Source organism: Maniola hyperantus, chromosome 5, assembly GCF_902806685.2.
Source record: "Maniola hyperantus chromosome 5, iAphHyp1.2, whole genome shotgun sequence".
Classification (NCBI taxonomy): domain Eukaryota; kingdom Metazoa; phylum Arthropoda; class Insecta; order Lepidoptera; family Nymphalidae; genus Maniola; species Maniola hyperantus.
The window spans coordinates 9853164-9866362 of NC_048540.1; the positions used below are offsets into that span (position 1 = coordinate 9853164).

A 13199-nucleotide genomic window follows, 5' to 3' on the forward strand; every position below is an offset into this window, starting at 1 on the left:
CGCAAGCAGAGTTCGACAAGGCTCCCTTTGCACTTGAATGACGTTGACAGGGGGGCGCTGTTGGAGAACAAAGGCTTACCGCCATACTCAGAGTCGCTAATCGTTACTTAAGATTGAGTTAAAACGAAACAGATTTATGTGAGAGATCTCTGAGAGATATAGGTACCTCTGTCTCGTTTTAACTTAATTTAAGTACCTAACGATTAAGCGACTCTGAGTACGGCTGTTAGAATATTCAAACAAACAAAGGGGAGACTTACTGTAGGTACTTGTGAAATGCGTGAAATGTTATTCCTTGTATTTTACGTTCGTTTCGGCTATTGTAGCATAGTATACTGCAACCGACCATTGCACAATAACTTCAAAAACAACAAAACAAATCAGTTATTTCTTTAACCCCTTACTGCATGAAATTTCATATCATTCCAGGAAAAAAATATGTTATATTTTTGAGTTTATGGAGCACGAAAAAAATACTAAAAAAAAATTAGCAGTATTTTTGATTTTTTTTTTCAATAAATAAAAATGTGCATATATGGTACGTTATGCATTACATAGAATAAAATTGTGTATACCAAATATGGGACTACATGCAACCACTCGAAAGCAAGGTTAAACTGCAAAATTATATGGGTAGACTTGATTACCTAACGACTTATTACGCTTACACAACCGATCTTATCAGTAAAACAATAGCCAATACCAAATAGCCTCTTTCAAAAACAAAATCTTAAACAAAATATCACGCTACTGGTACTAAATTAACAAGATCTAGGTCAGCATGATACTTCAGAAAACAATTCTTTTTTTAATGCATAGTTACATCTTACATTAATACAATAAATAAATAAAAGTTTGACCACAATATTGTTTCTGCATCTCTGTTTTGAATTTGTCCAGTCGGGAAAGTGGTGGAAAGCATCTTCAGCAACTTCTTTTGCAGACATCTCAATCTTTCGCTTGCTTTTTAACCGACTTCAAAAAAAGGAGGAGGTTCTCAATTCGTCGGAATCTTTTTTTTTTTTTATTTTTTTTATTTTTTATGTATGTTCCCCGATTACGCGAAAACGCCTGGACCGATTTTGAAAATTCTTTTTTTGTTTGAAAGGGTATACTTCAAAGTTGGTCCCATTTCAATTTGGTGAAGATCTGATGAACATCTTCGAAGATAGATACTGGAACTCCTCAACGGATAAGAGTAAATTGCTCGCGATCAGTGTAATAGCTTAGTAAACAGTAGATTTTTAACCAGTCATAGCATAATTCCATGGAGCCACTAAAAATTGTGAAATAAAAAATTTTTACAAAAAAAATAAAAACCGACTTCGTTACACAAACACTAAAAATTGAAAAATAATTTAATTTATTACCGAATATATTATGTATACAAGAGTTAATATAGTTCCATAATAATATTTTTTGGGGTCGGTGCCAATGAGGTGCCATTGTGGAGTCCCATAAAAATATGAAGTCTAGACGATTCGCGCAGTTAAAGCTAATTGGCACCGGCACCAAAAAGTATTATTATGGAACTATATTAACTCTTGTATACATAATATATTCGGTAATAAATTAAATTATTTTTCAATTTTTAGTGTTTGTGTAACGAAGTCGGTTTTTATTTTTTTTGTAAAAAAATTTTATTTATATTATAATATATTGTGAATGTGCCCTCACCAAGGTACATTATTGCATAATGTGTCATATATGAACAGTAGCTAATTTAACGGGATCTGCATACCATCCCATATATGAACGGCACTATAAAGCCAACTCTGCATGCCGTCCCGAATATGCACACAACAATATTGCACAGTAAATTTGCAATAAAAGAGGATCCTTTGTAGTTATCTCTATTTTTAGGGTCACAGAGAATGGTTACACACAGAAAAATAAGCAAGTATAAATATTCATAGGATTCTGAGAAATTTTGGGTTCAAACAGAGAGGAACTTTAATTTTACTTTAAGTATGTTTGATTCACAGTTTGATTTCAAACTGACTTTACATGATGGTTAGATGGTGACAAATCTAGCCCATTATTATGTAACCAACACTTTAAAGCATTTAACGCTAAAGTCAACAATTCACTAATATTATCCAAAGATGGCCCAGCAACATATAAAAGCAAATCATCTGCATATTGAAGCATATTTGCATATCTGTTAACAGAAATGTCCAAATCGTAAGTATAAATGTTATATAATATAGGGCTCAAAACAGAGCCTTGTGGCAAACCCTTCCACACAGTTCTATATATAAATCCATATTCAGACGAATCTAACGAATACTTTATATATCTTTCATACAACATATTTACAATAAAACTAATTAATAAATTAGGAATATTCAGGGCTAGCAATTTATTTTTTAAAATTGAGATATTTACATTATCATAGGCGGCATTTATGTCTAGGAAGGCAGCAACCAAAGACTCATTTTTAGATAAACTTAGTCTTATGTCTGTGGTAAGAACGCTCAAGCTGTCAAGGGTACATTTACCTTTCTTAAAACCAAACTGGTTTCTCGATAATAATGTATTTAGGTGTTCGAGCCTCCGCTTGACCCACATTGAGATTAGCTGTCAAATATCGTACTTATTTGTCTATGGTCAGCCTTCATTAATGTGTCCAACCCCATGAGTATTCGATCATCCTGGTCTGTGACGCGACTTAGTGCCGACTAGGATCACAGATCACTTTCCTTCAGTACGCTTTCAAACATCGTGCAGAGTAGAAGTATTGAAGAGTGAAATATACTTAATATTATTATATAAGGCTCATACTGATAACAGCCCGCTCGCAAGACGGCTGAGTTGTAAACAGTCATAGTTTCGCTATACTGTTTAACATGTGAGTTGTCTGATTATTACTTCAGCAACGTACATAATACGAGCCATGTATTGCTTTGGAGGCTGCTCAGCCGACTGACGGCTGCGTAGCCGACCGACGCGTCGGCTGCGCCTGTCCGACTGAGGGCTGAAGTCTGTTGACGACTTGACGCCTGCACAGGCGACACAGCAGCCGACCGAAGGCGTGAGTCGATTGACGTCTGGGACGTCTACACAGCCGACTGACGCCTGCACAGCCGACTGTCGTCTGCCTATTCAAACAGCATCTTAATTTTTCTTGTTTTACTGGCCTCTGTGGCTCTGACTTCTGATTCATAGCCGATCACCTAGATCGTCGGATTATATGAATATATGGGTAATCTTTGGTCGGATTGCTTACATTGATAGCGCTCTGCGCACTTGGATGAAATCGTAACCATAGTGTTGAATGTCTATGCTCAATAGAGTAAAGTAATAACTTGGCTAGTTTGACGTTTCACGCACTAAGTAGTGAATACGTTCTAGTACTCGGTGTGTACCTACATGTTGCAACTTGCAAATTGCATTAAAGGTGTTCTAAAGCTAGCCGTTTGTTTGCAGACATTATTGTTGCTGCATCGCTGCCCCAATGGCCTTGACTTTTGACGATATATTGAAGTGGATTCCTCCAGAGGAAGACGCACAAGTCTTTAGAAATCTGACTACAGTGCTGGATGACCATTACCCAGATGGATGGCGCACGTGGGAGGTGGAAAACTTATCCTATACCGAACTGTTTGGAGAGGGGTTATCAGCAGATACAGAATGCAGACTTCGTTTTGCAATTCCCACAGTAAAATTAATACAATGTTTCGATATTATTAGAGTCCGTTTTAGGATCGATAAAATTCAATTAAATAAATAATATAGTTTGAGAAAACATATTTTTATTATAAGACATGTTAGAGTGACATTTCAAATTTTAAAAAGAATTAGAATAAAATAGACAGCCAGTGTGACACATAAATTAATACAAAACCTTCTTTAACAGATATTAATGCTACTTCTATTAGCGAACGGAAGTTTAAATATATCAAGCGAAAGCTAATTCGTTGGCCATTAGGGCGCGCTTTAATCTACGCCCCGCACGCTCTAATGGAAAAGATGCACAAAGGTGAATTCTATTTAAAATTTATGGATACGGTACATAACCTAAAACAAGCGTTCATTTCGCGCAATGACGCTCAAAAAATTTTAAAAGAGAAAGAAGGGGGAATGACTCCTCCCTCAAGTCTTGATAGACGCAGACCTTGGAGCGAGGAGCGATTGGATTGTTCTCCTGAAAAAAGGACCAAAAGAGAAGATCAATTAATTCTGATGATTCAGAAACAGAATGAAATGTTTAGTCAACTAGTAGATATGTCGGCCAAGCAATGTGCAAGTCTAAATGAGTTAAAAGACCAAATATCTACACAGCCTATTGACACTGGACTTAATGAATCATTTGAATCAGTTACAAGTACCCAAAAGGAAGCAAATACTCAGAGTAATACTGAAACGCAGAGTGGGGAATCTGTACCGTGGCAGGCTCCTACATTTCAGGAGGCAGTTATTTTAAATGATGGGGACCTTCAGCTGTTTAACTTTGACCCAACAACTTCGGAGACAGAACCAAAAATTACTGCAGCTGATCCCCTGCTGGCAAAACAAGGAAAACAATGTCAACGATTAGACTCTCCAGGATGGGCAAACATTAAATATGGGGATGTCCAGAAACAATTTCAGGCATCGCCTGTGTTCTCTAATTTGAAAATAAATAGTATACTTGCTAATGTGACCCCTCCATGGCAGCAAGTTGCCACCTTGGAGAGAATGGATTTATGTTTGGGAGCAATATCATATGGACTCCTAAAACAGAGAAAGTACTTTCAAGAAATTTATGATCAAAGTTCACCAGATATCAAGGGATTTATCAGTAAATATTTCTTAAATCCGGATTCCACATTTAGAAAGACATCAGACTCATTACTACAATATGTGTGTGGTAGACGTGCAGAGACAATCCAACATCGAAGAGCGATATATAAAGGTCGTAATAAACAGCTAAACGAAATCCTCCAAAGTATACCCCCATCGGAGTCACATCTATTTGCAGAAGCAAAATTATCGGAAGTTATAAAGGAACAAGGAGGGCTTTTCAAGTTTTTTCTTGACAAAAAACCTCGTACCCAAAAACCTGCTCTACAAACAAAAAGGAGTTACCATTACAAAGGCAGAACTTCTCAGTCTACGCGGCCACCAACGATGCGGCCACCGACCACACGACTACCGACCACACGAAAACATGACTTCTCAGCAAATAAAAAGCCCTTTAGACAACACCAAACAAAAGGGCAAAACAGTAAGTTCTTTGCAGGTCAAGTAATTAAGAGGATGGATGAATGGAGGGCAATAGGAGCCCCGGATCCGGTTATATCTATTTTATCAGGCTATAGGATCCCTTTCTATAAAAAACCACCTTTAGTGAGATTATCTAAATTAAATTCCTTACGCTATCTCACTAAGCCTTCTCTTAAGATGGATGAGTGCATTGCTCAAATGAAAGAATGTGGTGCTATAGCAAGAAACTCAGACAAAACTGGATTTTTATCCCAGATGTTCACTAGAAACAAAGGGGATGGCTCATACAGAGCTATTTTTAATTTGAAACAATTAAATGATTATTTAAAGCCACATAAGTTTCATATAGTAAACATATATAGGGTGCCTTCCTTTTTGAAACCGAATGATCATATGATCAAAATCGATTTATCTCAAGCATATTTTCACATTCCTATTGTGAAAGCACATCAAAGATTCCTTAGCCTTTCTTATAAGGGGTACTTCTATCAGATGACATGTCTCCCATTTGGATTAGCTTCGGCGCCCAATGCATTTGCAAAAATCACTAATTGGTTGGCCCATTATTGCAGGGAACAGGGACTAAGGATAATCGTGTATCTCGACGACTTCTTGGTTGTACATCAAGATGCTCATGTACTACAGAGACATGCAAAATTCCTTATAGACTTATTGGAGAGGTTGGGCTGGTGCATCAACTACCAAAAATCAAGAACAATTCCAAGCACACAGCTTATCTTTCTAGGCGTCCAGTGGGACACCAAAAACAACATAAAAGAACTCCCGGAGGAGAAATCAAGAGAACTGATGAGAATAATCAACATCATACTAAAAAAGAAAATTTGGTGCTGGAAAACAGCAAAAATGTTACTAGGAAGACTGAATTTCGCAGCATTTACGGTACCAAGGGGGAGGTTGCATTCAAGACTCATTCAAATAAATGCGAATCGATTACCAGAGAACAAACCATACCAAAAATTTGTTATTCCAAGGGACGTTACCAAAGAGTTACAGTGGTGGCTAGACCATGCTCGAGATCAATCCCCAATAGTCATGAAGAGCCCAACGGTCTTCATGATAACAGATGCAGCAGACGTAGGATGGGGGGCATTGGTGAATTCCCTTCATCTAAACGGCTTATGGGACCCTATCCAGAAATTTTGGCACAGCAATCAAAAGGAACTCTGGGCGGTATACGAGATTCTCAGGTTACAGGGGTCCAAGTTGAAAGGGGAATCAGTAATGTTACAAACAGACAACAAAACAGTCGTTGCTTACTTGACAAAGCAGGGGGGAACAAAATCAATCAGACTCTTAAAAATGACATTTGCAATATTCGAACTACTGAGAAAATTCAACATACATCTCTTGGCTCGGTATCTCCCAGGTCGATACAATGGAATCGCAGACAGTCTGTCTCGTTGCAGTCAATTGCCAGAGTGGCACCTGAACAGGGAGATAATACAAGTAATATTCCAGAGATTCGGTCAACCGCAGGTAGATTTGTTTGCCTCAAAGGAATCTGCAGTGGTGAATGCATATGTGTCAGAAGACGCTCGGGATCAGGAAGCCCTATTCATAGATGCTTTCACAAGGACATGGCACTTCAAGCTAGCATATGTCTTTCCTCCTCCGGGACTGATACCCAGAGTTTTACATCACCTAGACAATTGCACGGGAAGTTATCTGCTCATTGCACCCAACTGGGAAAGAACTTTTTGGCAGCCAATGTTGAAACAGAGGGCAGAGTTAGCCCCAATGACAATTCACAATTTAGAGAACCACTTAATAGATCTCCGGACGGGGAGGCCACCCCCAGCAGTAGAGTCCTTACAATTGCAGGTATGGAAAATACGGAGTGGTCCAATCTCTTAAGGGGATGGCCCCAAAATAATATCAAATTACTAGAAGCGTCATGGCGCAGGTCTACACAAAAAACCTACAAACACGCGTGGGATAGATGGCTGCAATGGTGCACACGGGAAAGGTATTCACCTCGTAACCCATCAGTAACACAATTAGCACAGTACCTGGGCTATTTACACAACGAGATTAAACTCGCTCCTAAAACGATATTGCTACACAAATCTGTGGTGGTGAATTTCGCTAATACAGAAAAGGCTGAGCTCATGAATAACCACCCAGTCATAAAACACATATTAAAAGGAATTCAACTAATACATCCCAGTGTGGGAATGCCAGCAATATGGCCAATTGGAAAACTCATTAACTATTTAAATGAATATACCATCAACACAGAAAGTTTATTCGAAGTGTCACAACACCTAGCAGCTATTCTTCTGTTGGCTTCAGGTCGCAGGGTTCATGACCTCACCTTGTTAAAGATGGACAACAACTCTCTGGTGGACCACGGGTCTGAGTTAACTTTATGGCCACAGTTTGGTTCAAAGACAGATAGGGCTGAATATCGACAGTCAGGTTGGAGGATTATCAAATCTTCCAATCCAAAATTGGACTTAGTCACGTGGGTACGTACTCAAGTTGAGAAATCGAGTGAAAGAAGAGCGAGTCATAAAGAAATATATAATCTTTTTATTACAACAAGGGGAAAAGTGAAGAATGCCTCTCGTACAGTCATAGCAGGCTGGATACGGACATTATTGAAGGAAGCCGGTATACATGGCCCATCAGGAAGCTTCCGGGCAGCGGTCGCATCTGACATCTTGTATAACAGGCATGAATCAATAGATGATATCTTGAAGCGGGGAAATTGGAAATCTGAAAATACAGTATTCAAACATTACTTTAGAGAGATTAGTCCAATGAATGTAAATAGGGCTAGGAATAATCCATTATTGAGCAGTTTTACTCCAATATAATAACATTTGATTTGTATAAACCGATTTTGTGTAATTGCATAATATAGTGAATAATTGGGTTCCTATATGTTTTTCATTTCATTACAACCATACATTCTGGTCACAGTACGCGATTAGCGCCGTCAGAATATAAACACGTCTCAATGTGGGTCAAGCGGAGGCTCGAACACCTAAATAGAACCGTTTTCCCCCCGTAGGGTAGAAAACGATTATTTAGGTTTCAGCCGAAGCTTGACCCACACACTTAAAAACTTGACAGCTATTATGAGACAGGTACTGAAGGAAAGTGATCTGTGATCCTAGTCGGCACTAAGTCGCGTCACAGACCAGGATGATCGAATACTCATGGGGTTGGACACATTAATGAAGGCTGACCATAGACAAATAAGTACGATATTTGACAGCTAATCTCAATGTGGGTCAAGCTTCGGCTGAAACCTAAATAATCGTTTTCTACCCTACGGGGGGAAAACGGTTCTATTACCTATGTTCTAAAAACCATTCCAGCCTGATTTTACTGAGGTGTACTTCGATTACGCCGTGCGCGCTCATCGCGGTCGTACGTGTTAACAATTTACATTCACTCCGTCAAGTTGGGCTCGTAGTTTAGTGATGGGAAACGTATCTATCGATATTGTGAATCCCGGATAGCACAAAACTTGGAAGTATGGACAAGTATCTTAAAAGATCCAATTCAGTTGGAAAACGACCTCGTGACAATCCCACTGAGCCTGTAGAATGGGAAATACCTAAAAGGTCAGCACGTCCTGCGGAAACCAACTCATCGGTTCCAGTTAACACCACAAATCGATTCAGCACCTTAATAGCTGATAAAGATTCGTCGGAATATTCAACTATACGACTTCAAGATGCAACCACTGCCCGCAAAAATCAGACAGGACCCCACCTATCATAATAGAACCTAAAAGAGAATGGACTCATGATTTTATCAAGACCCTCATTAGTAGATATAATCAAAATTTTCATTTGCAGTATAGAGGTAACAACAAAATTGCTGTAATTTGTTACTCACCGGATAGCCATGAGGCTGTTAAAAAGGGTTTAAATTCCGAGAATGTACCTTATCACACCTTTTCACGCAAGGACGAAAGGACTTCTAAAGCCGTGATTTTTGGATTGCCTGCCTATGTGGAAACTTACTTAGCAGATGAACTTGCCGCCCTAGGATTCAGTAACGTCATTATACGTAAAATGAAGGTGCCGGTTGGCAGAAATGTTACATGTCCTCCTTTCTTTGTTCAACTACCACCTGGAAGTGACATGAAACGCTTCAAGCAAATTAAATACATGAGCAACTGTGTGGTTCGAATACGTAAATATCAAGCTAATAATATCTACGGTACCCAGTGTTTTCGTTGTCAAGGTTTTGGTCACTCATCAAAAAATTGTAACTTAAGACCCCGTTGCGTTAAATGTACGGAGCCACATCTCACTGCAGACTGTCCTAAAAAAGATCGATCGCAACAGGCTCAGTGCTGTAATTGCGGAGAAAATCATCCAGCAAATTACCGACAGTGTAGCGAGCGGCAGAAATACCTACGTCTTACTCAAGAAAAGAGGATTCAGAGCCTGACTACTAAAATCCCAACTAAAATTATACCAAGTGGTAAAGTTGACGGTCGATCTTGGAACGAAGTTGAAGCTGGAAATAATAATCCTAGTAAAATCACTAGTTCGCAGTTCTCCAACGACAATAACGATCAAGCTACTATATAACAACCGCACACACACCTCGCCATATACCTACCTATGCTGACGACACAGCCTCGTATACTACCTCTGAGGACTGCGATCTTGTAATCGCACGTTTACAACTTTCCTTGGAGTTATTGAATAGCTTTTTTACGAAGTGGAAGCTAAAACTAAATTCTAATAAAACAGAAAGTATAATGTTTACTAGAAAACGCTCGGTTCCCACATCCACAATTAAAATAGATAATTACTCTATACCTTGGAGCCGTCAAGTTAAATACCTTGGTACAATAATCGACGATAAAGTAAATTGGTGCAAAAATACTGACAGCCTAATTCTTAAAGGAGCTAAAGCTATTAACGCATTACGACCAATACTCAACCGTAAGTCTAAATTAAGTTCTTGCACAAAGTTGAGAGTATATTCCACTTTAGTGAGACCCTGTATAACTTACGCAGCTCCCGTCTGGTGTAGCATCACCGACAGTAAATATGCTAAACTACAGGTAATACAAAATAAAGCTATTAAAATAGCATATAATACACCTTTCCGAACTAATCTCAAAAAATTACATAATAGTATAAAATACCCTTTTCTAAAAGATTATATTTTTAAGTTATCCCACAATTTTTATATACGTAAAAACCCTACTCATCCAAATATGTTGATTTCATCAATCGGCAGAAGTAGACTCGGCACGTTATCGTTTGCCGATACATACAACAGGTATAGACTGCCCCATCACTATTTCCTCGGTGACTCATAACAGTGTGTCAGTACAAGCGACCGGTTAACGCAGCGCGTTGCCGATTCTGTAGCTCAGTTTTTCTACCTACCCGGCTTGTAAATAATAAGTAAGAATTTAATGCTTTTGGCGTCGTGTTTGTACTCTTTTTTAAATAAAAATTATTGTTTTTCGTAGTAGTTAGACATAATAGCTTACTCCGAATATTGTTATAATTAGTTAGTTTAGTATCTGTGTGTTATAGCTCAAATATAATGCACATTATGATAATATTATGATTTAGCGATAGGTAAATTAATATAAAATAGGATCTTATTGTCTGTACACTACGTATGTAGATTTAGGTATATGTTTATAAAGGTGTTTAGCCTATACAAACAAATATTTAATACTGTTGTTAGCAATAAGTTATCTTGAAAAACTTAACATTATTATATTGTTGCATAACTTTTTGTAATTATTATAAAAATAAATGACATTTAAAAATCAATGAGGTGTTCAGCAGTTTTAGCTAATACCGACGATAATGCTATTGGCCTATACGATGTTGGATCTGAACTCGGTTTATTCGGCTTCTGTAATAAGATCAAAGTTTGGGACCTCCAGGATTCGGGGACGATACCCGCCATCATAACGTTGTTAATCAAAGAAAGGTAGTACCTGAGGCTATTGTCGTCAAGATTCGATAAGAAGGAATAAGGAATCCCGTCTTCCCCTGGTGCAGAATCCTTAGTCGATGACAGTACGCCTTTCAATTCGTTAAGTGAAAATGGCGAATTCAAATCTACATTATTATAATTATCATTAGATACTATTAGGGGCGTTAAGGCCATGGGACATTCAGGTACATAAGGGGGACCCAAACGATCCATGATTTGCTCTGCTAGAGCTGGAGATATTTTATTCTGTTGTGAATCTTTAAATGCAGATCTGAACCTTCTTATATTTTGCCAAACAATTGAAGGTGAAACATTAGGATTTAAGGATTTACAAAACCTGTGCCATCCTTCATATTTCTTTACCCTAAGTAGCTCCTTAGTGGTATTGGCAATTTTTAAGTAATTATCAAAATTTTCTTCTGTCATATTTTGACAAAATTGTTTTTCCGCTTTTTTTCTTTCTTTAACTGCATTAGTGCACTCTACATCCCACCATGGTGGAGATGGAATAAATTCCATGCACTCACCCCTTTTTACTGGAAGAGTTTCATCTGCGGCTTCAATTAAGGATGCAGATAAAGCTTGTGAGGATTCTAATATATTCAAATGACTAATTTCAGGTAAATTATTGATTTTCTTTTCAACGGCTGCACTATACAAACTCCATTTTGCATCTGTCAGTTTATGTTTTAAACGTGGCTGTCTTACATGTTTTGGAGGTTTTTCAAAAGGGAAAGTAATAATTAGAGGGTAGTGATCACTACCACCAGTAGATTCAGCGGTTGACCAGGTGAGTGATGAAGCTAGATCAGGAGTGCAAATGGACAAATCTGGAGCACTAGGTGTCCGTGCCAACCGTGTTGGAGACCCAGTATTTAGAATGCACAAGTTATGGGAGCTTATTAAATCTAACAACTTTTCTCCATAGAAGGTTGATGTGGAACATCCCCATAATTCGTGATGAGAGTTAAAATCCCCTAAACATAAAAATGGTTTCGGTAAAAAATTAAAAATTTCATTAATTTCATTAAATATTTCATTATTAGGACGAGAGAAATATATAGATACATAACAAATACTATTTACAATAACTGCAATAACCGATAAGTTATCGCTATGTACAGGAAGAGTGATAGGTGTAAATGTCAGAGTATTTTTGATGAGTATGGCCACTCCGCCATACCCATCAGGTCTGTCTTCTCTGAGACAAATATACCCCGGCATTTTGAACAAAAGTTCCTTTCTCAACCATGTCTCTTGGAGACAGATAAGAAAGGGATCATGTTTATTAATAAAATATATTAAGTCTTGTTTTCTATTGTTGAGACTCAGGCAATTCCACTGAATCACTCTGGCTCTGTGATCCATTATTATTAGATATTTGATATAAGGCTTCAATTACTGTGGCAACGTAGGACGGTGTAACTATATTTGATTGTGATAATAATTGAATTAATATTTTAATAATGTCTGCCATGTTCATGTTATTTTCAGAACTATTATTATTAAAATTAAACTTTTGTTTAGGTAAAACAGGATCTCTTATTATTTCTGAGTGGGCAAAGCGGTCATAGCCTTTGCTATGCTTTGAGGGTGATCTTGGCTTTATAAAGACTGTTTTTTTATACGAATTTGGCACTGAATTTGAAGTAGATGGAAGTTTAGATTTTTGGGGACCATGTATATCCTGTGATGAAGATGATGGCACAGGCGTTGAAACCAAAGCTTCGGCATATGACATGTTTGAAACTGGTGGATGCATTTTAATTGGTTCCATATATGAAATACAACTTTTGCTCATGGTTTCTTTTATCGCTCTCTGTCTGTTATGCTCTAAGCATTTTTTATTTATGGCTTGATGGGAACCTTTGCATAGGCAACATCGGTAATACTCTTCCTCTACCTGACAAGTGTCGCCAGAATGCCCTTGGCTACATTTATAACACTTTGGCACTGACCGGCACTGATTTTTGACATGTCCAAAACGGCAACACTGGTAGCATTGCACAGTGGGGTAAATGTATAACTCTACT

The 13199-nt window shown here is 37.9% G+C and overlaps 1 protein-coding gene across 2 annotated transcripts; it reads left to right on the plus strand.

Annotated features, from left to right (window-relative positions):
• Window positions 1-3380: 3380 nt before the first annotated feature.
• On the plus strand, window positions 3381-8106 carry LOC138402361 (uncharacterized). 2 transcript variants are annotated; one of them, XM_069498608.1, is made up of 3 exons: window positions 3381-3661; window positions 3860-5209; window positions 5781-8106. In XM_069498608.1, the coding sequence occupies exons 2-3, from the start codon at window positions 5153-5155 to the stop codon at window positions 8046-8048; spliced, it is 2325 nt and encodes a 774-aa protein (XP_069354709.1). In that variant the 5' UTR covers window positions 3381-3661; window positions 3860-5152; the 3' UTR covers window positions 8049-8106. The 2 variants fall into 2 exon arrangements, with proteins under 2 accessions (XP_069354709.1, XP_069354708.1); XM_069498607.1 differs by having other exon boundaries at window positions 3381-5209.
• The last annotated feature ends 5093 nt before the right edge of the window (window positions 8107-13199 follow it).

Excerpts from the sequence above, each read along its gene's own strand:
- LOC138402361 (XM_069498607.1), top strand. The coding sequence starts at position 5,153 with ATGACTTCTCAGCAAATAAAAAGCCCTTTAGACAACACCAAACAAAAG. Across the intron at positions 5,210-5,780 it reads CCAAACAAAAGGGCAAAACA|GGAACAGGGACTAAGGATAA; the intron begins GTAAGTTCTTTG and ends CCATTATTGCAG.